General features: G+C 39.6%; 2 protein-coding genes across 4 annotated transcripts in view; one reads left to right on the forward strand and one right to left on the reverse strand.

Moving 5' to 3' along the window:
- Positions 1-12,659, forward strand: part of ANKRD42 (ankyrin repeat domain 42) — a gene marked incomplete at its 5' end in the record, with an annotated part of 69,923 nt that extends 57,264 nt beyond the window's left edge. The window contains 3 exons of the mRNA XM_041729913.1: positions 3,297-3,423; positions 6,513-6,654; positions 10,202-12,659. Coding sequence (XP_041585847.1) covers positions 3,297-3,423; positions 6,513-6,654; positions 10,202-10,291 — 359 coding nt within the window. The remainder of the gene's footprint in view (positions 1-3,296; positions 3,424-6,512; positions 6,655-10,201) is intronic.
- Positions 12,660-14,593: 1,934 nt separating this feature from the next.
- CCDC90B (coiled-coil domain containing 90B) overlaps positions 14,594-25,541 on the reverse strand; it is a 51,555-nt gene continuing 40,607 nt past the window's right edge. For all 3 annotated transcript variants that reach the window (XM_041730215.1, XM_041730214.1, XM_041730216.1), the window contains one exon: positions 14,594-15,082. In XM_041730215.1, the coding sequence (XP_041586149.1) occupies positions 15,027-15,082 (56 nt within the window). In that variant the 3' untranslated portion in view covers positions 14,594-15,026. The remainder of the gene's footprint in view (positions 15,083-25,541) is intronic.

The raw sequence follows: 25,541 nt of genomic DNA on the forward strand, positions 1-25,541 counted from the left end.
TTACTCTACCATCTTCCCATCTTTCTCTCTAATCTTTGACATTTTAATTATTATGTGTCATGGTATGGACCTCTTTGATTTCATCTATTTTAGAACTCTCTGGGCTTCCTAGCCTGGATGTCTGTTTCCATTGTTAGGCTGTGGATTTTTTTAGCTATTACACCTTCAAATAAGTTTTCTGCCTTTTTCCCCCCCTCTTCTCCTTCCAGACCTCTATAATGCAAATATTTGTTCACTTGATGTTGTCCAAGAGATCCCTTAAGTTATCCTTATTTTTAAAAATTTTTTCTTGTTGCTCTTCACCTTGGGTGTTCTCCATTACCCTGTCTCCCAGATTGTTGATCTGTTCTGTATTCTCTAATCACTGTTGATTCTCTCTAATTTTTTTTTAAGTCTCATTTAGTACATTCTTTAACTCTGGTTCTTTTTTTTGTTGAAGGTGTCAGTGCATTAATCTACTTTTCAGTCTGATGAGCATCTTTATGTCAGTATTTTAAACAATTTATCAAGTGGATTATCTTCATTTCATTTAGGTTTTTCCCATGGTTTTATCTTGTTCTTTCATTTGAAGCATATTCCTCCCTCTCATGTTACTTGGCTTTCTGTGTTGTTTCTATGAAATAGGCAGAACAGCTGCTTCTCTTAAACTCGAAGGTGTGGCCTTATGTAGGGATACCCCCTGTGTTGTCTGTGTGTACCTGTTGACTTTGGCAGGCTGACTGGAGCTTTGGTTAAATGGAAGTCCCAAAGCACTCCGTGCTGGGGCTGTCCTGGTGGCATGGCCAGAGCATTAGTTTGTATAGACCAGGGTATTACTGGGGCTCTGGTTGCAGATGGCACCCTGACTGGAAAGTTGAAGCTGAAGTGAGTGAGGCTCAGGGCTCTTTGGACTTAGGGTACCTTGGCAGGACAGCTAGAGCTGAAGTGGGTGCAAGGCAGGATGTCTCACTGATCTCTGCAGAGTGTACCCTGGCAGGAGAGCTGAAACTGAAGTAGATGCAAGTCAGGGTGTCGCAAGGTACTCCCTTCAGGGAGTTCCCTGGTTGAACAGCTGGAGCTGAGGTGGATGCAGGCCTGGGGGTCCTTGCACTGTGCTTGGAATGCCCTGGCAAGTCATCTTGAATCATGGTATGGGTCTCAATGTCCCAGGGCCCTTTAAGCCTGTGTCATGCTGGTGAGTTGGCTGGAGCTGTAGTGAGTACGGGCCAGAGTGTCTTGGTGTGCACCAACATTGGGGCCTGCTGTGGTGGGACTGGTGGGGCTGGTGTGGGCTAGGGGCCCCAGGCTTACTATGGCATTCAGACCCTGCTTCTATCTCTGCTATCAAAGCAGAGTGGGAATGTGAACTGTGCAGCTTGTCAGCCCTTCTGATTCAGAGAGAATTCCAACAGGTGCCCTGCTGTTTGGGGATTCTCATGTGGTTCCTTTATATTCTAGTTGCCCCTTTAAACTTTGGCTTTTTTTCTATGCCTAGGGCAGATGAATCTGCTCATACTCCCTCAGTAGTTAGTTCCTTCCCACTGAGGTTCATAACATCAGGAATGGGGATTCCCTTTGTTACCATGTCTCTGTGTCTCTTGCTGTTCTCTATGTGGTCTCTCCATCTTTTCTCGTGCAGAAGCTGTTCAGTCAGCCCTCAGTTCTTATTCAGGAACGACTGCTATATAAATAGGTGTAGATTTGGTAGGTCTGTGGAGGAGGTGAGTTTAGGGTCTTATGTTGTCATCTTGGGCTGAAGTCTTGGAAAAATTTACAATTTCAATGAAGTTCGATTTACCTACTTTTTATTTTTTTGTTTGTGCTTAAATTTTTTGCTGATTCTTTTGAGAATTAGCAAGGACTTAGAGCCTCAGAAAATGAGTAGTTGATTTATAGACTTTAAGTTTACTTCTGAAATTATTTGAGTAAGAGATCATTGCCAGTGAACCTCAAAATTTTGAAAAGATGTTTTAGAAAAGACCAAGAATGTCACTAGAACAGTTTCCTACTCTGGTGTGTTTGATACAAATGAACTCTCAGCCCCTTGGCATACCATGAAGTTCACTGATACCTAACTCAGGTGCTTGCATGTGGTGACAGTATGAAATCATGTATTGTTTTCTTGTTCCTATTTAATTTTATTCCAGAGAAAAACCCAAAGGACAAGATGGCCTCTTCTTGGGCCACTAGACTTTGGCAGAGTACCTATAGAGGACTGATTGGATTTCTTGTCATCCCAGAATTCCTGGATATGAGCCTCAGTTCAAAGCATTCTTTAGTAAAATATATTTAGGGCTATGACATCACAGAGCCCTATGCCCATTTGAAGTTTGACTCTTAACATTCCTGTCACATGTCATCCAGCATCTACTCAGTCACCTTCAGTGACAAGATACTCATTATCTTTCGGAGGTCCCATTTTCATCTGACAGTGTTCTTGTGAGGATTAAAATGTATAAGGAACTTAGTATAGTGTCTAGAAATACATGATGGTTCTGTTTCTTTTCTTTCCTTTTTTTCTTTCCTTTTTTCATTCATGAGAAACACAGAGAGAGAATCAGAGACATAGGCAGAGAGAGAAGCAGGCTTCATGCAGGGAGCCCAATGTGGGACTCGATTCCAGGACTCCAGGATTATGCCCTGGTCCGAAGGCAGGTGCTTAACCGCTGAGCCACCCAGGCATCCTGGTTCTTACTGTTTGTTGAAAAGTTTCTCCTTTGTTGAGTTAAAAATCTCTCTTTCTGGAGCTAATTTCATTTAATCCTACCTCTTATGACCTCATAGAACAGTTCTTTCAAAACATAGCCTTCAAATATTAAAGAATTATTATATAAGCTAAGTAGCCTTAGTTCTTTGGATCTTTCTTCTGTAACTTTTTTGTTTTTAATTTCTTCTACTTGCTTGTTAGTGGCTGCAGTGGTTCCCAACCCTTTCTGCCCATCAAAATTGTCTGAGGGACTTTTTCTAAGTACCAATACCTGATTTTGTAGGTCTAGTATGAGACACAAATATACATTTTTAAAGAGCACCCGAGTTGATTCCGACATAATGCAGTTTGGAACCTGCAGCTCTCTAACCTATTGAGAGAGAAATCAGAGTGTTAAGTGTTGAGAGGATGCTGTGACTGGCTAACCTGGTCCTGTTACTGTGACATTCTGTTACTGATATTTACCCTCCTATGTATATGCCACCTTCCTTCCAGTCCCTCCCAGAGCACTCAGGCACTGGCTCTAGAAGCAGCATATATTTCAGGCTCAGCATCCTGTGAGCACATGAGCTCTGGCTAAACTAAGTTCCTATTCAACTTTGTCTTGCAGTGAGAGCTTATAAGAAAATTGTTGAATTGAGACACCTGCTGGATATTGCTGAGAGCAACTATAAACACTTGGGAGGGATAACAGAAGAAGATCTAAAGCAGAAGAAAGAACAGCTCGAGTCTGAAAAGTAATGTCTTCAAAACTCTAATGGTTTGTTTTAGTTACCTTTCTAAATGCCATGTGAAGGTTTGTTGACAACTTGTTTTTCCATCCTTAATAAAGAATATAAGGTTCTATCCAGTTTTCCTCTTAAGCCCCTAGATGGAGAAGGTGTTAATATTAGTTTTAGTTGTGGTAAAATACACATTAACACAAAATGTATCATCTTAACCATTTTTAAGTGTATAATTCAGTAGTGTTAAGTACTTCCATACTTTTGTACAACCAATCTCCTGAACTTTTTTTTTTTTTAAAGATTTTATTAATTTATTTGAGAGAGAGAGAGAAAGAGAGAGAGCGCAAGAATGAGAGAGCACAAGCAGGGGGAGCAGCAGAGGGAGAGGGAAAGCAGACTCCCCACTGAGCAGGGAGTCTGACGAGGGACTCGATCCCAGAACCCTGAGATCATGACCTGAGCTGCAGGTAGATGCTTAACTAACTGAGCACCCAAGCACCCCTCCTGAACTCTTTTCATCTTGTAAAATTGAAGCTCTATAGAGTTAAGACTTTAAAAAAGAAATTATTTTTAATAGCGAGCAAGAGATAGCATGAGCAGGGGCAGAGGGAGAGGGAGGATATCAAGCAGACTTACTCCATTCCAGGACCCCAGGGTCATGATCTGAGCCAAAATCAAGAGTTGGATGCTCAACCGATTGAAGCACCCAGGTGCCCCAAGGCTTTTTTTTTTTTCTGAAATCACTTTGAGCTTTTCAACCAATAGTCTATAACCATTCCTATCAAATTGAGCTTACTCACAAATCTGAGACCCAGTCCTGTGCTCCTTGATTGTCATGCCCAGAGAATGCTGTCGTGTCTAAATGCAGTGAGTAGTTGCAGAGCTGCCCTCACCTGTCACTTTCTGCACCCCGAATTGCCTCCCTGCATATTTGGTAGTGTCCCAATTAATGGCTATTGGAATAGAGGATGCCTCATGTTTATTTCCTCCTACCACCTCTCTGCTTTCCAGAGTGGACAGGGAACAAAGGGAGACAGGACAGGAGACTTCTGGTTTAATCAGAACATGGATCTGTAAAGAGCAACACACATGGACTCTCTGCTTTGCTTGAGTTTCTTTCCCTCATACCCTCAGAAGCTCCTCCACCCTTTTCTGAATGTAGCTTTAGAGGTCTGGTAAATATATTCACCTTAGTAATGTCTAGATCTTTGATAAGGATTAATGTGTTACTCTTCCCTATGGTACCCTTCCCTATGGTACTTTAAATTTTGGTTTCCTTTGCTTCTCTTCTCAGGTAGATTAGTACTTCTATGGCTCTTGTATTACTTCTGAGCACTAATTGTGTACTAGGCATTAGATAAGCTGCAAAGGATAATACGTTATCTTTTGCAGTCTTCACAGTGCCATGAACTATGTTAACTAAATGAATGGGAAACCAAGACTTACTACAGAGGTGAAGTGAGTTGCATGAAGTCACAAGGGGAGGAGGAAGGGTGGGAGATGAAGCCAGAATTTGAGCTTGAGTTTGATTTCAAACCTGTTACCTAAGATGATTATGATATTTGCATTTCACTGTGAAATGGTTATACTATTGATGTGATTTTGAACCAAATCAATTTTGATTTAATTTTTTTTCCAAGATTGCTTTAGTCTTTGTGCCAGGTTGTCGTTTCATGTCAGCTGAGATTACAGTGTGTCTTCTGAGTGAGCTTTAATGCATCTCTAGCATTGATTCTTCACTTTGTGTTGAGTACATCTTAAGACATTTATTCTTTAGGTATAAACTCCTGCTTTTAGGTCTAATTGTCAAGAAAAACTGAATAAATATTTCATATACTGTTGACTGAAAGAAGCCATGAACACAAAAGCACATAATACTCAGTTTCATTTGTAAGCATAGGTAAAACTAATCTAACATGATAGATATTCAGAATGTGGTTCCTATGGGAAATGAAAGTTACCTAGGAGGGGCATAGGAGAACTTTCTGAGGCAATGGGAATATTCTCTATCTTGGTAGTGGTGGTGATTACAGGGTTTACACGTTAGTCAAAACTCATTGAATTGTTCAGTTGATGTTTGTGTATTTTACTCCTGGTAACTGGTAGATCATTAAATAAATACAAAAACAGGGGATCCCGGGGTGGCTCAGCAGTTTAGCGCCTGCCTTCAGCCTGGGGCGTGATCCTGGGGACCCGGGATCAAGTCCCATGTCAGGCTCCCGGCATGAAGCCTGCTTTTCCCTCTGCCTGTGTCTCTGCCTCTCTCTCTCTCTCTCTCTCTCTCTGTGTGTGTGTGTGTGTGTCTTAAATGAATGAATAAACAAACAAACAAAAGATCAGTTGTTGCAGGGGTGTTGGGGAGAGAGATAAGTAGGCAGGACACAGGAAAAAAAAAAAAAGCAAAAGAAAACACATCTAAGTCAGATCATGCCATTTCTCTGCTCAGACTCTCCAATGGCTTCCCACTTCACTCAGAGTGAAAGCCTAGATCCTTGCCATCACTTATTAAGGCCCTGCTTGTTCTGGCTCCCTTTTGCCTCTCTGACCTCCTACTCTTTCTTTTCTTTTATTCTTTATTCAGTCACATTGGCTTCTGGTTTTCTTTCAGTTCGTCAAGCATACTTCTGCCTTAGGGTCTTTACAGTTGCTCCTTCCTCTGTCTGGAATGCTCTTCCCCCAGATGTCTGCTTGTTTAACTCTCTTATTTTCTTTAGGTCTTTGTTCAGAAGACCCCTTCTCAGAAAGGCCTTCCCTGGCCACTGTGTATGAAGTGTTAATCCTCTCCTTGACAACATTTTATGATACTCCTTCTTGATGTATGCTTTCCTCCCTTAGCATTTTTCACCTCCCCATGCCATATATTTGTTTCTTTGTTGTCTTTCTCCCTCCACTGCTCTTTTGGAGGACACATTTGGCCTGTTTTGTTCACTGCTGTATCCCTGGTGTCTAGATCAGTGCTGGCCCATGGCAGACTCTTCATTCATATTTGTCAAGGAAATTGTTTTATTTGCCTTCAGTGCAGTGCATGGATGCTTCTCACTGTTGCCACAGATAATTGTTGTTGGTACTGGAGATTGATTGAGAATAACTTTTTTTGACAGGACTATCAAGGAGCTGCAGGGCCAGCTGGAGTACGAACGGCTCCGGAGAGAAAAATTAGAAGGTCAGCTGGATGAATATCGTGCAGAGGTGGATCAACTCAGGGAGACACTGGAAAAGATTCAGGTTCCCAACTTTGCTGTGGTTGGTGTCCTGCTTAGCACATTTATCTCTCTCAAGTAGTATATACGAGTAGCTAAGAGTATATATGAGCTTTGGACTGGGACTATTTGGGTTTGGTTCTTGGCCACAACCTCTTGTAGTTTGGACAAGTGATTTAGCCTGACTTATTTTTAAACTGGAGATAATAATTTATACTTTGTAAAGTACATTTTTAAAAAAAGATTTTATTCATGAGAGACACAGAGACAGCGGCAGAGACATAGGCAGAGTGAGAAGCGGGCACTCTGCAGGGAGCCCTGAGTGGGATTCAATCCCAGGATCCCAGGATTACGACCTGAGCCAAAGGCAGATGCTCAACTGCTGAGCCACCCAGTTGTCTCTGTAAAGTACTTTAAAGATTAAAGGAATATATCTCTCTACATAGCTATATCTTTATATCTATAACTATATAAACTTTATATGTACACACACATACATACATATGTACTGGTTAGAACAGCATCCTCATTCCTAAGTGTACAGTAGGTGTTATTAAGACATAAAAAGAAAAAATATTTTTTTACAAGCAGTGATAAGAATTCTCAGAGTGTATATTTTAACGTTCTGAATAGCCAAAATAAAGTGGAATGGAGTCCATATAAGAAAGCTTCAGCTCATCAAAAGAAGTTTGTAGTATATGTGCTGCCAAAGTGAGCATATCCTCAAAGAACTTTGGTGAGTAAAAAGGAGCCAGGGTGGAGGTGTCACAGCATCCCTTTGTTCAGATTACAGAGTAATGGAAGCTGACACTTGTAATACTCCACCTTTGCAAAGTTTCTTCTGCCCTAATTTAACATGTGAGGAACCTGAGGCTCAGAGAGGTTAAGTGACTTGTCTAAATTCACGCAGCTAGTAATGGTGGGACCAGTATTTAATCTCTAGCTTTTGACCCTAAACCCCTAGCTCTTTTCATAATTTCTAGCTAGAATTATGAATTTGGAATTCAGAACACGGCTCTAAAATACGGAAAAATGCTTTTGAGTGACAAAAAGGATAACTGTAGAAGGAAGCTGAAAAGAAATGAATATGAGAAACAGATACAAAGAATAAATACAGAAAAGCAGGTAGAGTATAGGGAATAGAGTGAAAGTGACAGCAAGAAATCCCCAGTGGTGCTTGTATTCAGGCCACCTAGTCTCAGAGTAGATGGGCAGAAGGTACCCCGGGGGACACTGTATGACTTTCACTCTCTTCTGTGAGTGAAGATAGCCATGATGTGGCCCTTGTGGAAGCTCGTGTGACACAGTATAGGGATTCAGGTACGCTTCATATTTTCCTTCCATACGGAAATGTTTTCTTCAGTCATCATGGGTGAATTAATTCGTTTCAGACTTGTATCACCTCAAATCTGATTAATTAAAAAAAAACAAAAAACTTCCTGGCTCCTTTTATTTTGTATAAACTTATCACTAGTCTCTTTAATAACCACTTTTAAAATATTAAAATAGTCTATGTGCTTGTTGTAAAATGTTAAAAACAGCAGTTGTTGCTTCCCACACCAAGTCCCACTCTCCAGAGGAAGCTGTTGTTTGGTCGGCTTCGTGTTTGACAAACATTCTATCCATTTACAAACATTTATGTGTATTTCTCTGCATATACAAATTCAAACACTTTCTCTGTTTTGGTATCTCACCAGTCCTTAATTTTCCAAGAGTCGCAGTTAGTTACAATAATTAACGTAGTCTCTTCATTTTTTGCAGTGCTCACCTTGTACCACCCTCAGCCCCTAGGGAAACTTTGGTATAGAGAGGCCAGCCCACGCAGTCACAGGGTGTTGGCTAGAGGACCGGTGGACACATACCTTTCATCAGCTGCCATTTACAGTCCGAACCAGTTGTTCCCTCTCACCCTGGGGCAGGAACTCTGCTGACCCCACCTCTGTGACAGGAACATGTGTTTTGTCCAGCTCCTAGATCTTTCAGAGATTACCCAAGCTTCACCTTCTTTTGAGTCATTCCAAATTGATTTGTCTACCTATAAAACTTTTATTTTTTTTTTTTTTAAATTTTTATTTATTTATTATAGTCACAGAGAGAGAGAGGCAGAGACATAGGCAGAGGGAGAAGCAGGCTTCATGCACCGGGAGCCCGACGTGGGATTTGATCCCGGGTCTCCAGGATCGCGCCCTGGGTCAAAGGCAGGCGCCAAACCGCTGCGCCACCCAGGGATCCCAAAACTTTTATTTTTTAGTAGCTGTTTAAAATATTTTCTTACTCCAAAGTGTCTCTTTTCAGGGTTGGATGTGATTCCATACTCTCCAGCACATCCTCCTCAAACCTTTGCTCTCTACCAACAGTGTGTAGGTTTTCAGGAGAGCTGACTGTGCCCATCATTTTTTGCAGCACTGTTTTTAGGTTAATTGAATTTTTGTAAATGAGCAATGTTACCAACCTCTAATGGCAGCTATAGTCTTGGTACAAAAGCTTCTGAGTCTCAATTTCACCTTTAAAATGGGGATAACACCTCTCTCTCGAGATTGAATTGATGTGAAATGAAATACTATGTGGAAATACTGAGGTATTTTCTATCTACCAGTATTCATAGTAGTATATTCCCCCTTCTGCATATCCTTTTCTCCTTTTTCCTTCCTTTCATTTTCTCTATTCAAGTTGAATAAACAATGTCAGTAGATAAATGTGTAGAGACCAGTGCTTCTGAGAGTAGGAGGAGTTTATTTGGGAGTCTAAATATATAAAGTATAAATAAAAAGAACTTAAGAGTCAGTGCTCGTTTATATATTCTTCAAAAAATTCTGCCTAAATCTCCTGCCACCATCTGGTCAGGACCTATACTTGCATTCAGCTGTACCTTTAAGACTTCTTCCCCTGTAAAACAATCTGTTATAATTTTTATTCAGGAAAAAAATTTCCCAGGGTAGTTTCTTAGGATAGTTTGACATATATAATGCACTTAACTAGTTTCTGATAATAACTATTACTGTTTTGATAACAGCAACTATGTTTATAGCGTAAAGGTTTGGGCTGCAACAGCTCAGGGAAAAGCAGTTCTAGCCTTGGGCTCTCCCCACGTCAGTGAGCAGTAAATTGAGAAGTGTTAGGCTAAGATAAAAGCAGAAATAATGGGGCAGCCCGGGGGGCTCAATGGTTTAGTGCCGCCTTCAGTCCAGGGAGTGATCCCGGAGACCCAGGATTGAGTCCCACGTCAGGCTCCCTGCTTCTCCCTCTGCCTGTCTCTGCTTCTCTTTCTCTCTCTCTCTCTCTCTGTGTCTCTATGAATAAATAAATAAAATCTTAAAAAAAAAACAAAACAAATAATGAGGTGTTCTTTTTTGGGGATGTATTCAGTAGAGACAGGTCTGGTTGATTTCTCTAGGTGTCTTCTAGTCTGTGAGTCAGCACATAATATGATGTACTGGTCTTGAGATTTAAGAATTTATTTACGTAAAAATCCTAAGAGAAATTTAATCTGGAATTGAATGTATTGAATTTTTTCTTTTGGAACAGATAATGTAGAAAGATGAAATTGTGTCTAGTGTATGTATCTTACTTGGCCTTCTTTTCCTTTGTAGGAAGATGACTCTTCTTGTGAGTCAAGCAAAGAGAAGAGGCAAATAAAGAAAAAGGTGTCTTCTGGGGGAGTTTTTGTGAGAAGGTACTAATCAGTGAAATAACTTTAAATAAACTTGCTTGATTTTTAAATTGATATGTTAATCTATACAAATTCTCCTCAGTTACTCTTATCTGTCCCAATTCTGAAGGCAGAAATACATATTATCAAAGGGATTGCTAAAATTATATACACTCAGCTGTACTCCCCCTCCAAGTATACTTTTTATATAGTTATGTAAGCAAGACTTTACATTTATGAGTAATTAATTTTGCAAATATTCACACAAACTTTAAAATATAAGGTAGTACAGTCTAGTAATCAAGAGAAATGTAGGCATTAAAAATTCTACTTTCTAGAGCGTACCATTTTCTAACTTTTCAAATGACTTTTTTTTTTTCAAATGACTTTTACAAAGTATCTGGACTTGGGAGAAAATGCAATAATTTAGAGTAAATTTTAGAAAAGGGTATCTTTATAGTAACTACCAAATATCTCAGGAAAGTTTTATATAAAATAACAATTCACTCTTGTAGAAGAAAAATGCCCCCCAAAATAAGTGTTTGCTAAGAATACCTATATAACCTGTTTTAGAGCTCAACCCTTGGGGGCACCTGGGTGGCTCAGTTGATTAAGTGTCTGCCTTTAGCTCAGGTCCTACTCCGGGGGTCCTGGGATTGAGCCCAGTATTGGGCTCCCTGCTCAGTGGAGGGCCTGCTTCCCCCTCTGCCTCTGCTGCTACCTCACTCCTCTTGCTCTGTCTCTCAAATTAAAAAACAAAAACAAAACAACCATTGTTCTGTCTTGCAGCTTTATAAGAAACCAATATAAAAACGAGGCTGACTGGGCAGGATAAAAAACACATGGCTTTCTTATTCTTTCTTCCCTTTTCCCCACCTGATGTTGCTGACCAAAAAAACCACCACCGCATTTCATTTCATTTTCTGATTTCATACCTTCCGTTCTTACCCACTTCCTCCTCGATGTTGTCAACATGCAACTGTCTGGGGCAGCTGTCTAGATCCTGCCTCTCCCTGAAGATCTGATTGTTGGCTTTGGGCTTCACTGGCAGCAGCCTTCTCATTACGCACTAGACTGCCCACCCTCTGGGCCCTGGCATGTACTTCCTGTGGACGTTTAAAGGCCGTTCTGACACAGTGTCATCAGGACCAGTCTGCCCTGACATGAATCAATTTGAGTGCTAGACCAGTTCAGGCTGGTCAACGGTCTGTGAGCAAGTTTTAAAAAAATGCTTTATTTATTATCCTTTTGATAATCTTTATAATTATTAGTTACTCTGTCATTTTCCATTAAGCCTTCGATCTGTAATAAAACGTTTATTTGGTACATACTATGTGTGAGATCTGTGCCAAGTCCTTTCTATGTATTCTCTCTTAATTCTCACCACAGCAGGAGGAGACAGGCAGGTATATTGTATACAGTTGGAAATTAAGTAATCTGCCCAGAATCACACAGCACATGGAGCCAGGATTCTAACCTTGGCAGGGAAAGTTCTGCTTTCTGAACCACTACAGGAACTCCCGAATCCAGTTTCTCACCTTCTGGGACTATACACACAGCCTACCTTCTTCCTTCCAGCCTGGTGACCCTAAAATTGATCCCAACTCTGTAGTTTGTTATACTTGCTCCAGTTTTCTCATGGCTAGACCTCCAGTCTCTCTCTGTACCAGTAAGATAGGAAATCACTAGAAGAGTGTTGTCAGAGAAGCATGCACCCTTGAGGAAGAGGTTCCCTGGTCACCCCCAGTACGTGCTCTCCGTTTTTCCAGTGTTAGGATTTACTTGGGTTTGGCACTGTTCCGGATAAGGGCTAACTTCCTAATCTCTTTGCAGCTAAGACACCAAGTTGTGGCCAGCAGAGTCTGTGCAGAAATGATGTGTATGTAACTCTAGGGTCATGACCTTAAAGAGAAAGGCTTACTCACTTCTTGTTCCTTTCTGCTTCTGAAGTGTGGGTGTGGTGGTGAGTCACTGGACCTCGTGAATGAAGGCAACACCAGGGATGGTAGAACAGTAAGATAAGAGGGGTCCTTTGCCCTGATACCATGTTGCTAACGTATCAGCCTGAGCATGCTTACACCTGGACTGTAGGGAAGAGAGAATTTAAACCTCTTTATTGAAACCAGAATATTTTTTTGGGTCTTAATATAGCAGCTGAATCAAAATTGTAATACAATTCTGAAATTACCTGTACTTAATCATAACTCACATATATGTTATTGTCAGGTTATATAAATCTAATTCTTGGATTTTCTGGACATCAGTGTTCAACAATTCACTTCTGACACTACCCAGAGTTAGTGTCAGACTTCAGAGGTTAAGAGCTCAGTCCCACAAGAATGTCCCCTCTTCAGACACTCTCTTACAAGTTCCAGGTTGTCACTAGTACTTCTAAGAAGCGGTACATTTGGGGGTTTCCATAACCCCCTCCTCATGTTCAACAATTGGCTGGAATGACTAATAGAACTCGGAGCACTTCACTGTTACCAGTTTATTAAAAAGGACACATCTCAGGAACAGCCAAATGGAGATGCAGAGGGCAAGGTGTGGAGTGAGAGGTGCGTGGAGCTTCCGTGACCTCTTGGTGTGCTACCCTCCTAGCACCTTGATATGTTCATTGTTTTGGCCAGTGGTAACTGAACTCAACCTCCAGCTCCTCTCCTGTTCTCTCCCTTTCCCTGAGATTGAGTTGGGAGGCAGGGAGGCTGAAAATTTCCAACGTGGAATCATTCTTTGGTCTATTTGGCAACCAGTCCACATTCAGAAGTTATATATGGGCTCCCAGCCTCCTGTCATCTTAGCATACAAACAAAACATACTCTTATCATTGAGATTTGAAGGATTTTAGGAGCTGTGTGCCAAGAAAACAGAAGTTGGTAATTACCCCTATCAAGAAAGTATAAGGGTTTTAGGAGATCTGTGCCAGGAACTGGGGACAAAGACCAAATACATATATATAAAATACATATATGTATATACATACATACATAATACAAATCTAAGGCATGGGGAAAAAAAAGATTTCTACTTGTATCTCTTTAACATCTTTTTCAGGGATCCCTGGGTGGCGCAGCGGTTTGGCGCCTGCCTTTGGCCCAGGGCGTGATCCTGGAGACCCAGGATCGAATCCCACGTCAGGCTCCCGGTGCATGGAGCCTGCTTCTCCCTCTGCCTGTGTCTCTGCCTCTCTCTCTCTCTGTGTGACTATCATAAATAAATTTAAAAAAAAATTAAAAAGAAAAAAAAAAACAAATAAAGCTGCTATAAATATTTAAAAAAAACCAAAAAAAACCCATCTTTTTCACTTCTATTTTTGTTTCCTTAACATAATGTGGCATATATCACTCGAGGTAGAGGCCTCAACTTGTAGATAACTAGAATAATGAGTAAGAAAGAGCACGGCATTTAAAGACTGTGGCTTGGGTGCCTGGCTGGCTCAGTTGGTTAGATGTCTGCCTCTGGCTCAGGTCATGATCCCGGAGTTCTGGGATCGGGCTTTGTCTCGGGTTCCCCATTTGGCGGGGAGCCTGCTTCTCCCTCTCCTGCCTGCTACACCCTCTGCTTGTGCTTTCTCTGTCAAATAAATAAAAGAAAAAAAATAAAAAGAGTGTGTCTTATTTGCTGTATAGCCCTGGCAACTTCAGTTGTGTGACGTTACAACTGTGTGACATTAACTTCTTGTAGCTTGTTTTTTCAGCTGTCAAATAGGGGATAATACCACCCACTTAAGGGGACTGCTGTGGAAAAACAAACAAAAACAGTGCGTTGATATTTATGATTTAGCATATTCCCTCTTGTATAGTCACTGGCTATTATTATTCAACAAAATGACAATCACTAAGTTCAGTGTTGGTGACCACTGCTTTTTCCATTGCCTCATTTTTTTCTTTTAATTAAAAAAAAACTGCATACTTTTAAATATACATGCATCTAAATTCTTACAGATTGACAAAATGGGAATTATAAAATTTGATTTGTTTTTCAAACACAGTGAAGTTATACCGACTCCTGACTAGTTCTTATATAACGAGTCTAGTTTGTCACCAAATACAAGTTTACTGAATTTAAGTGAATCATAAAAAAATAAAACATAACATCTCTTCACTTTATGTAATATAAGATGGGTTTCTAAAAAGCAGGGATAAACTGGCTTTTGTCAATCAAAAAAATAAGAAGTATACGTAATATGCAGAGCTCAAGACATAGCAACTCGAAGATTTCATACCGAGTGTCATACAGTTGCACTAGGGCACACATTAAAGTTTATTGTTTTAAGTCACTACCAAAAAACCCAATCTCTATATATGGTAAGTTGCCTTTAAAATCCAAACAATTTTGTTATAACAAGATTTTATTTCTATGAAAAGGTAGTTGTGCAGTAGTTACCAGGAAAGCTGAATACAATAACATGTAGGCTTGGGAACAGTTTTTAAATTTGCAGCAGACATCAAAGAAATTCTATATGACATACATTTGTTCAAGCAAACACAAGAAAACTGGATCAGTTTCTATGAACTATTAAAAGGATAAAGATAAAAGGCTTTTTTTCTCAAATCAGGTTTTGAAAGACAGCTTTTCAACATAATAAAGACACACAAATACAAACCTAAAACACCTCTTCCCATTCTAAAATATTTATTTTTAGTCCATATGTACTTTGAATAATCTTGTATTAAGTATCTGCTGCAACATTCACGGTCAGAGTGTATCCTGGAGTAGTGTTCTAAGAAGCCCACAGCAGCAGTAAGAGGAGCGTTGCAGTTACTCTACTTCCATATTCTGTAAAATCCCAGTGCGATTGCCAGGCAAGTAAACACGGAGGCTGTGAAAAGAAGCCATATTACGGGCAACACATTTGCGATTATTTTGCGGAGACAAACACAGTATTGTCATCTTCAAATTAAACGAAGAGCAAAGAACAAAGGAAATCCAACCAATTCTCTACCTTAGGTGTTTTATCCCCAGGAAATTATGCTAAGGATGGAGTATATCCTTTAGAGCAGGATTAATACCAATTCTTAAAAGCTTCCTGTATCTTAAACCAGAATAAGGATGACCATTTACAAGTTAGAATCCATAAACAATGCTTAAAGTCATTAACATTAGCAATGACTAAATAATTATGAAATCCAATTTTAGATCTGAGAAGTGGAAAAACCTTATTTGTATTAAAAAATGTAGTTAAGCTAGTAAAATAGACATGCATATCATCCATGAGAAGAAAGCTTTAATTGCCTTTTCAGCACATTTAAAGGCAGAGAAGCGGTAAGTTTCTCATTTCTGTTGTTCACTGTTACTATGTCTTGGTGTTATTTTGCTATTCAAACTGCTTTCACATTTGCTGTTTATGGTCTATGACGTGTTGAGGACAATCCCTACAATAGGATGCTCAGGTGAGCAGGTACCTGGTACCCCTTAAGTACTTTGTAATGTTAGCTTATTACTTGTCTGTTTAGAACAGAATGTGCCACATTGACTATAGAGATCAAGCGGACCTGCCATTATCTTACAGCTCTTATCTCCTTGGCAACAATGATCTGGGTCAAAGGGTGGTTGGTGTCGGACTCAAAATGGGCCTTCCCTGGGATGTTCTGAATTGGAAAAAGGGTAAGCGGTAATTTTTCTTGGTGAAATTGGAATGATAGGAGTCTGGAAGCTACTAGTAGCCATGTTTCCAATGTAGGGAGAAAGCTGGCGTTAAGGGAATGAGGCAGATATTCAGAGACAATATACAGAGTAAATTGGGATTCCAATTATACCTGAGGTCAAGCTATACCTCTACCCTTCCTTAATTCAATATGTAAACTAATTTTTTTTATACCTTAGCTGCTTCAAGTTGGATGTATGATCATTGAAAGTAAGAGTCCTGATTGATACATGCTAGAAAACCAAATAACCAAACTGCTTACAATTTCTAAATTGTAAATCTAAACCCTTTTATAAGGGTTTCTTCTCTAAGGGAAAAATCCAAGATCTTGAATGCTACGGGTTTATTAGTATCTTTTTTTCATTTTCTCTACTTCTGCTCGATTGAATTCAGTTATGTGAAAAAGTGGAGTATTACCGTTTTATTGACATCACAGGTATCCTACACCCAATAGATCCACTTATGATGTTACCTTTCCACTGAGATTATGGGATTTTAATTTCCTAAAAGGCTTAACAGTAAAAGTGGCAATAACATGTATTTGAAGGATAAAGTAGAAGAAAGAAAATGCTTTAGAATGGCTGGTTCCAAATCCTCAGTGAAAAAAGTAAGGAAGGTACTCAGAAAAAGTATTTTTGTAAACAATGACTTGTTAATTTCTTTTGTCACAGCCACTAAGTCTTTTCAAGTCTGCCTAGTTCACCAACTACTGAAAGAAAGCTTTCTGGAGACCACTGCCACCTTCAAGCTGAGGGCAAAAGGGACTTCATTGTTTTTAAAGATTATTTATTTATTTGAGAGACAGAGAGAGAGGCAGAAGCAGGCTCCATGCAGGGAGCCTGACGTGGGAATCGATCCTGCGACTCCAGGATCAGGCCCTGGGCTGAAGGCGGCGCTAAACCGCTGAGCCAGCCCCCGGGGCTGCCCCAAAAGGGACTTTAACTGAGATACTGATCTACATAGACATTCTAGAGGAAGCTGAGTGGAATCTGAAGCTCCTCCTAACCTCAGTTGCTCTGAGATACATTTTGAAAGTGAGAATGAACACTGCAAACTGGGCTATTTTGTAATTTCCCTTGAGTGTCAGCAGTGAACTGAAGATTTCTGGTTCCATAGACTTTGCTAGAATAGTGGTTTTCAAAACTTACTTTAGCCTTAGAATTCTTTTTCAAATGAATCTTCAACAGAAGTTCAGTATTTTAAAAAGAAAATATTTTAGGGACTCCTGGGTGGCTCAGTGGTTAAGCGTCTGTCTTCTGCTCAGGGCTTGATCCCTCAAGTCCCACGTTGAGTTCCCCACAGGGAGCCTGCTTCTCCCTCTGCCTGAGTCTCTGCCTCTCTCTCTCTCTCTCACCATACAACATCTCAGGCAGGCACTAAACCACTAAGCCACCCAGGCATCCCTACAACACTGTTTCTAATGAGAAATTGGGCAGCACAATGTTTGTTAATAGAGGTCTGGAAAAATAAATTATGGCATTTTCATACAGTGGAATACTCTACTTTCTAGCAAAAAAATACATATGAATTGATATGCAAAGATAAAACATTAGGTTAAATCTGGAAAAAGGGGATCCCTGGGTGGCGCAGCGGTTTGGCGCCTGCCTTTGGCCCGGGACGCGATTCTGGAGACCCAGGATCGAATCCCACATCGGGTTCCCGGTGCATGGAGCCTGCTTCTCCCTCTGCCTCTGTCTCTGCCTCTCTTTCTCTCTCTCTCTGTGTGACTATCATAAATAAATAAAAATTGAAAAAAAAAATCTGGAAAAAGTAGCCTGTACAATATAATCTAGTTATTATTTTTAATAATCTGCAATATTTATATACAGAAGAAAAAGCCTAGAAAGACTATACTCTAATAGTAAAACACATTATTTTTTATACAAAGGAAGAGAAAAGTTACTACAAAAGTAGGGCATTCTTCTCACTCCTTTGGGCCCTGTAACTGGGTCAGGTTACATGGCACTTGAGCTCAGTATGTGACAATCTAATTTTTGGGTGTCTAATATTTGTGCTCAGCTGGATTCAAGGTAGAAGGTGGTTTTCCCCCTATGCTTGCTATCACTTTTGCCTTTATTTAAAGTCTACTCAAATCCTTATGGAAGAACATAGGAATAAAAGTAAAATTTTCATTTTTTTTCCATTGTGGAACAACCAGTTTATCTTTGCATCATTCTGTATTTTTTTTTTAAGATTTTATTTGAGAGAGAGAAGGAGCAGAGGGAGAGGGAGAAACAGATTCCCTGCTGAGCAGCGAGCCCGATGCGATGCAGACTGGACCCTAAGATCACAACTGTAGCCCAAGGCAGATGCTCAACCACTGAGCCACCCAGACGCCCCTGTACTTGTTTTTCTATATTTGACATCCATATGCTTTTTCCTATGAGTAGGTTGCAGTTTCCCGTTAAACTTCTATCCTACACTGCCTATAAAACTCCATTCTTCCAGCGCTGTGATAATGGAAACATGTCCTAGCTCTTTTTTTTCTTTTGTGCTCCATGGTTACCCTGGGAGATAGGAGCCAACAGATCTGAATATAAACAACAGCAATTACTTTCTCTGACAAACACTGTGTTGAAAAGGAAAACCACAGGCCCCAAAGGTGTCACTTAGGCCGAGTCCCCAAACTGGGGCCTAATACCTAATCTGATTGTAGTTTAAACCTTAGTGTGGTCATACCTAGACATGGAGTCAGCCACATGGGTCCTCTCTATCCCCCAAAAGAAGATGAAGTAATCTGCATAAGACTCCCTGCTCTTCCACTAAGGGAAAGTGACTTTGCCTGGAACAATCCTTCTCTTTCGCTAATAACTTACTTGCCCCATCCTCCTTTTCACCTTCCATTTTGGTTTACTCAGTTTTGTTTTTTAAAAAGAAAGATCTGGTGGCGGCAATGAGATCTGAAGTCTCTTGGCATCTGGGGACAATGAGCAACACAGATATGGCACCCTGTAAACGCTGAGAGTTCAAGGTCTGTCTTCCCATTTGAGGGCCTTTGGTAAGCCTCCCTCAGTTTCAGCTCTGCTTTTTGTGTTCAAGCTATCCATCTAACTGGCTTTCCAGCCCAGGGTTAATGAATCAGTCTAACAAAGGAGGCTCTAATGGAGCCCCAGTCCTTAGCCTTTGGTTCCGTCTACAGTTTGACATTGGAATCCTTCCCCCAGTTCCTGTTTACATGCCCCAGTTACTGGGGCTTACTGGTTTAGTTCTTTCCTCATTTCTAGTCCATAGTCCCTAAGTAAAGTCTGCTTGAGTCCAGTTTGGGAACTGCTGGTAGTATGCATGGCTTTCTGTTGGATAGTCTACAGTGATATATTTTGGTTATTGCTGGTGTGTTGAGGTGAGTGTTTGTCTTGTTTTGTGTAAATAAAGGCTACTAGCTAGTGGGGATCTTGGAGACTGAAACGGTGCCAAAATTGGTGGCTGAGGTTGACAGGAGCTATCAGCGTGCTTGACACCTAGCCCAAAGATTGCTGTGTTTGGATGAGATGGAATGGGGTAGGTTGATAGGTCATTGCCAACTTCAAGAAAACTTCTATTTAACGAGGCACACTGTTAAACACGTACAACCCCCAACGCAGAGGCAAGTCCCTCTTAGGTATTAGTTTGGCTCTGAGAAATCCAAAGGCCTAGCTAATGCAGTGAGATTCTTTATGTTCACAGAGTTGAGCATGCCACCTTCTGGCACACTTGCTTATTTTATGTCTAAAGACTATAGTCCTAGAAGTTGCCAATAACTCGCAAGATGGAAAAATTTTGCTGACATCAATGTGGGATTACAATGGCGATTATGGGGAACATTCCAATTAGACAACATTCATTTAAGAAGTATACCTGAAAGCAAGGGATCCCGAATTAGACAGAACCGGATACATGTTTTAATTGGCAAGCAGAAGTCTCCAAAAGGTCCCCAAATTCGTTAAGTTTCATTAAGATTTACTAAAAAAGCTAATGAAAAAGAGAAAAGGAATCTAAAACAAGACTAATTAAAAAATATGCCTTAACTCCTGCTATTCCTCTCTATCCTTTGAGTATTCATCCCAGTGATCCTCTGTCTAAATTGCCTTTTCACTCTAAAGACAGTGTTAGGGGAGTTACCTTTAAAAGTAAGACCACCCGAGGTTACAGAGGATCCCCTTCAGGTATCTTTCCCCCTCCTTGATAGAAGGCCAAAAACTAAGGGCCACAGGAGAGAATTTCTTAAACTGAGGGAAGATCTTCAAGAGTTTTTGTAAATTACCTTTTTTTTGATATATTCCAAAGGATTTGTTAAACCAATTTTGATATATTCCAAAGGATTTGTTAAACCAATCAGGCTTATCTGACATGCAAATTATATGGAAAGCTTTGTCAAATAATACTAAGCTGCCTTTACATTTGTGAGATGAAGCAAATGTGGAGGAAGTCTATTCTGCTTCTGCAAAAATGGCCCCTCACTGCCAGACTTCTGTCATCATTTTGAGAGAGGGAAATACAATTTCACATTGCCACTTCCTTTCTCAATCTAGACTCATTTATTACTGATCCTTTCTCTTCTGGGAAAAGCTGTTTCCTTCTTGCTTTGTATTTTTACATTCTAAATATGGCTTGGCTTCCTGCTCTGGGACTTGCAGGTCGTTGGTTCTTCCTTTTACCATATGTGGGAGTGACTCTCCACCTTGTGAAGATAGTATCGTTTTACACCCTCCTTGAAGATGCCTCCCTCCTCTTGGGCCCATGAAGTGCTTTAATACTGCCAGAAATATTTACTGTTTGTCCGAGCTGAAAGCTAACAGGATTTAATGACTCAATAATCAACAACTTAACTAAACTGAAAGCTGATATTGATAGCTTGATAGGAATATTTTTAGGCCTTCTCCCCTTGGCTATATGTCCAGAGAGAAAGAAAACATTCTCACAGATGGATGGATGAGTTTGTCAGTTTTTTGCTATCATTGTGGTGGCAGCCCAATTCTTTGAGGAATTAAAAATAGCTGTCCTGTTTTACCCATCTAGTCTTTATAGGACCAGAACTGTGGTTCCAATATCGATTCAAAGATCATCAATCTTTTTTACCATCTCCTCCCCCCAACCATCCCTTTTAATTTCTACATCTGTATTTAATTATGTCTACATGTGTATTGTAATTATGTTATTTTTTACATCTGGATAGTATTACTATAAGTAACTTATAAAAGAGCTCTATTTAGTTGGTTTCAGGACAAGCACTTATAAAAATTGTGGATTCTGAAATTCTCAGAAAGATAAAAACTGGGGCACATAGGTGGCTCAGTTAAGTGTCTGCCTTCAGCTCAGGTCATGACCTCAGGGTCTTGGGACTGAGTCCCACATTGGGCTCCTAGCTCAGCAGGGAGTCTCCTTCTCCCTCTCCCTCTGCCCCCTGCTCCTGCTCTTTCTCTTGCTCTATCTCAAATAAATAAAACTTAAAGAAAAAAAAACTAACCCAAATATTTTTCAAGTTCATGTGATTTGGAAAAATATTTGATATGAAAGCTAGTTTAAGACTGATGGTTTACAAGACATGTTTATGTCTTTAGAGTTATCAGCATTATATATAAAACTTTTATTCTTCCTGAGTTTACTAGCCAAATAAGTTTACATTTCTTCTATGATCTATGAATAAAAATAATAGTTTAGGATAATGGCTGACTTTGCCTAAAGTTTTAATGAAGTTTTCATAAATAACTTAAATATAATTTTAAAGAACAAGTAGAGTAAAATTTTAAAAAGTTTCTCCAAATCCTTTTGGTAATCTGAAACCTTAAAATTTAGCTAATAAGTTAAATCCATTAAATATCTAGATCATTTTTAAATAAGACAAAATACTAAAACATTAATTACTAAAACATAGGTTTACTATGGTTTACATAGGTTTTACATAGGACTACTTTCGGTTTACTACTACAGGGAAACTAAAAAAACATTTGGATATTATTAAAGCTACATTAGAAAATTTTAAAAGGTATATAATTCAAAAAATTTTGAAATGTATTCATGAATTTTCAAATTTAAAACTGGTATATTTACAATTGCTTACTTAGTTTTCACTGGAAATTAAGGTTTCTAAGGGTTAAGAATTCTAATTAATATATGTAATTAATGTTACTAAAAATAATAAGGGAAAAATTTCCCTATGCCAGGAAAGTAGGATGTGTTTTCGTAAAAACAAAAACATGAGAAATGGAGATTATCTTTTGTTGAGGAGAAAGAGTAATTTTGTCCAAAGTGAGGCTGGTTTTCTAAAGAGGAAAAAACAGACAAAATCAGAATGTAGGCAAAAAAAACTGTAAAAAGTTTGCGGATAAGGAACCTTAAATTTAGTTAAAGTTTTAGTATCAAAAGTCACCTAGTACAAAATTAGAAATTGGTATTCCCTCTAAAAAGGACAAAGTTTTCTTAGACTGTTAATTTGCTTTTGATAGACACTAAATTTCTTTACCTTTCATATTTGAATTTCATAATAATTTGTGATCCTGTCCAGCAAGTGTTTTAAAAACCTTTTCCTGGTATTTTGACATTTCTCCAGATCAAATTCTAAATGAAGGCTTTTTGATATATTCCAAAGGATTTGTTATACCAATCAGGCTTATCTGACATGCAAATTACATGGAAAGCTTTGTCAAATAATACTAAGCTGCCTTTACATTTGTGAGATGAAGCAAATGTGGAGGAAGTCTATTCTGCTTCTGCAAAAATGGCCCCTCACTGCCAGACTTTTGTCATCCTAAGGTCCTTTTAACATGGCAACAGTGTGCTCCCGAATCAGAAAAATTAAGATGCGATCTGTAAGCAGTGGCTGTAAATAAGAGTCACACTATCGGAAAACCTAAGACAGCAGCTTGGTTCTTCCTGGCTCTCTGACAAACTCCATTTTCTGTTTTTCTTTTCTTTTTTTTTAATACTTTCACCCACCATAGTACGTTTAAGGTGATTCAAATTATGAATAGACTTCAGTGTGAAGACTTGTGTAAAAGACTACAAAAACAGACTACCAGCAAGGCCTGACCTGTTTGGTGCATAATCCTGGAAAAATTGTTCCCAGAGGCTTCAGACCTCCTTCTGGACCCTCTCAATACCTGCTGCCAGACTTCAGCTATCATTTTTGTACGGGTTATCAGTGTTCTCTTATATGCATTTTCTGGAGCCTTTTCCAGCTGCGAGGCTTATGCCTCACAGTGAAAAAAAATGTAGAAAATATTTCTCATTGGAGTATTACCTTCCATGGTCTCTTCTGTAGTGATCAATGCTCTAGGTTAAACCCACTTCATTGTGCATATCTTAAGAGCTTATGAAAATCTTGCAAATTCTTGGAATTCTATTAGTATACAACCTTCCATTGATTCACTGTTGTCTCATGCTGGTATGACAAGCTATAGGAAGTTTCTAATGTCTTAAGGTCAAGCCTGTTGTCAACAGGTTCAAGAAGGCCTCCTAGATCCTAATTCAAAGGAAACTGTCAGTCACAATCTGTAGTCTGGTGACTAGGTATTCTACAGACATCACCAGGGGAAGACAGCCTTGAGCCCTGGTGGAAGAGACCTTCCTTACCAAGTACTCCTGGCCACGGACACTGCTGCAAAACTAGAAGATGCTGGAGACCCCAAAATCAAATTGACGGTAAAGAGAAGTAGCTGACATCCAGGTAGAATGCTTCTGCCCAGGATGACATATCAAGACTTCACATTCCAAGTAAACATAAAAGCTTTTTCCTCTTTTCCTTTACTCTGTATTGGCCTGGGAAGAAATAAATACACACTCACCTATATCTCTCAGGTCACTGCTAATGTGGGGTAACCTCTGGAATTGAGACAACCTTTTACTTCAGGGCAGGAGAAAATCTAACTGTGCCTTTAACTTTTCATAAGCAAAATAAGGTATTTAATTGTTTCAACTCCGCTAAATTTAAAGGACTTATGCCAGGATGCTTTTCTGATTCAGGATTCACTCCTTTGGGCAGATCTCTATTTCCTGGTTTACGGATAAATGTAAATGAGGCTATGATCAATAACTTTTCCTTAATTCTTAAATTATTACAAAATCTACTGCTAAAGAAATAGCAGCCCAACAAAGATCTTTAGATTCTGTAACCAAACTTGTCCTTGATAATAGAATAGCTTTTGATTATCTTTTAGCTGAGTAAAGCTGTGTCTGTGATGTGAACATTTGCTGTGCCTAGAGTAACACTTCTGGGTAAATTGAAACTCAGTTACAGAAGATCAAAGAACAGGTTGCTTGGCTTAAAAAGGTGATTCCTTCTAGAGTCTCTGACTTAACGTGATTTTGACTAGTGCTTAGTGATTCTTGGTAAATTTGGTAGAGTACTCCTTGGTTACCGATCTATTTCATCCTTTGTTTTCCTGTGTCTCTTATGTCATTTGTCATACATGAAGTAAAAACTGTTGCTAAGGAACACATCTTGGAAGCCAAACCCACAAAATTGGTGGGCATGAGTTTGGCACTTGAAAGCTGTTAAGCACTTGCTACACCTAGTTAAGATAAGTTGGTCACGGGATCCCTGGGTGGCTCAGCGGTTTGGTGCCTGCCTTTGGCCCAGGGCACGATCCTGGAGACCCGGGATCGAATCCCACGTCAGGCTCCCGGTACATGGAACCTGCTTCTCCCTCTGCCTGTGTCTCTGCCCTCTCTCTCTCTCTGTGTGTGACTATCATAAATAAATAAAAAATTAAAAAGAAAAGTTAAAAAAAAAAAAGGTTGGTCACTAATAGGCTAGATTCACACAGGTCACTTGTCAACTTCAAGAAAATTTCTGGGCAGTAAGTACACTGTAAAACACACAATCCTCACAATCCACACCATAACCTCCCAGGTATTACAGGTAGCTCCAAGAGACCCAAGGCTTAGCTACAAGAAAAAACTGGATGATTGTTTTCCTTTTGTCTTATTTTATGTCCTAAGAGCTTGGCTTTATGACCACTGAGAATATTCTTTTTATTCTACTACCCAGAGGGTGCACTTACCAGGGTACACCTTGATGACCAGTAGAATAGATAGGCTCTGAGTCACTCTGTCCAGCCAAGCTCTCAGCAGACTTTTTTATGAGAGGTCCCAGGCCATAGGGACCTTTGTTGCTTGTTAGTGCTGGAAAGTCCCATTCCTAAGTGGCACTTGGCTGGTGTCACAGATTAGTGGGTTTGTGACAGGAGGAGTCTCACATTTGTCTCACATTTTTGTGGGAGATTAGAGACACTGTTTTCATTGCATTATCCTTACAACCTGTGCAATGAAGACTTTGCTTCCTTAGATTAATTTTGGGAGTAAACTTTTGGATCACGAGGGCTACATTATCTACACTCTTCTCTGGATGCCTCTTGTAGCTTTGGTTAAGTCATTTAAAAGGCTTTGATTTGAGTTACTACTGATAGATCTTATTTGTCAATGCCTAGACAATGGATCCCTTAAATTGATTATATTTTAAAAATATTTTATAGAGAGCTCTCAATTGTATTACTATAATAGCTATCACCTTAGGGACTCTCCTGATAAGATGAAGAGAAATCAGACTTCAGACAAAAAATCAATATCCACATCCAACATTAAATGCCCCTTCTTAACTGCTTGTTTTAACTTCCATTTCCCTACAGGATTCACAGAAAACTCTGGCCTAATGTCTAGG

Source organism: Vulpes lagopus, chromosome 15 (assembly GCF_018345385.1).
Source record: "Vulpes lagopus strain Blue_001 chromosome 15, ASM1834538v1, whole genome shotgun sequence".
Lineage (NCBI taxonomy): Eukaryota > Metazoa > Chordata > Mammalia > Carnivora > Canidae > Vulpes > Vulpes lagopus.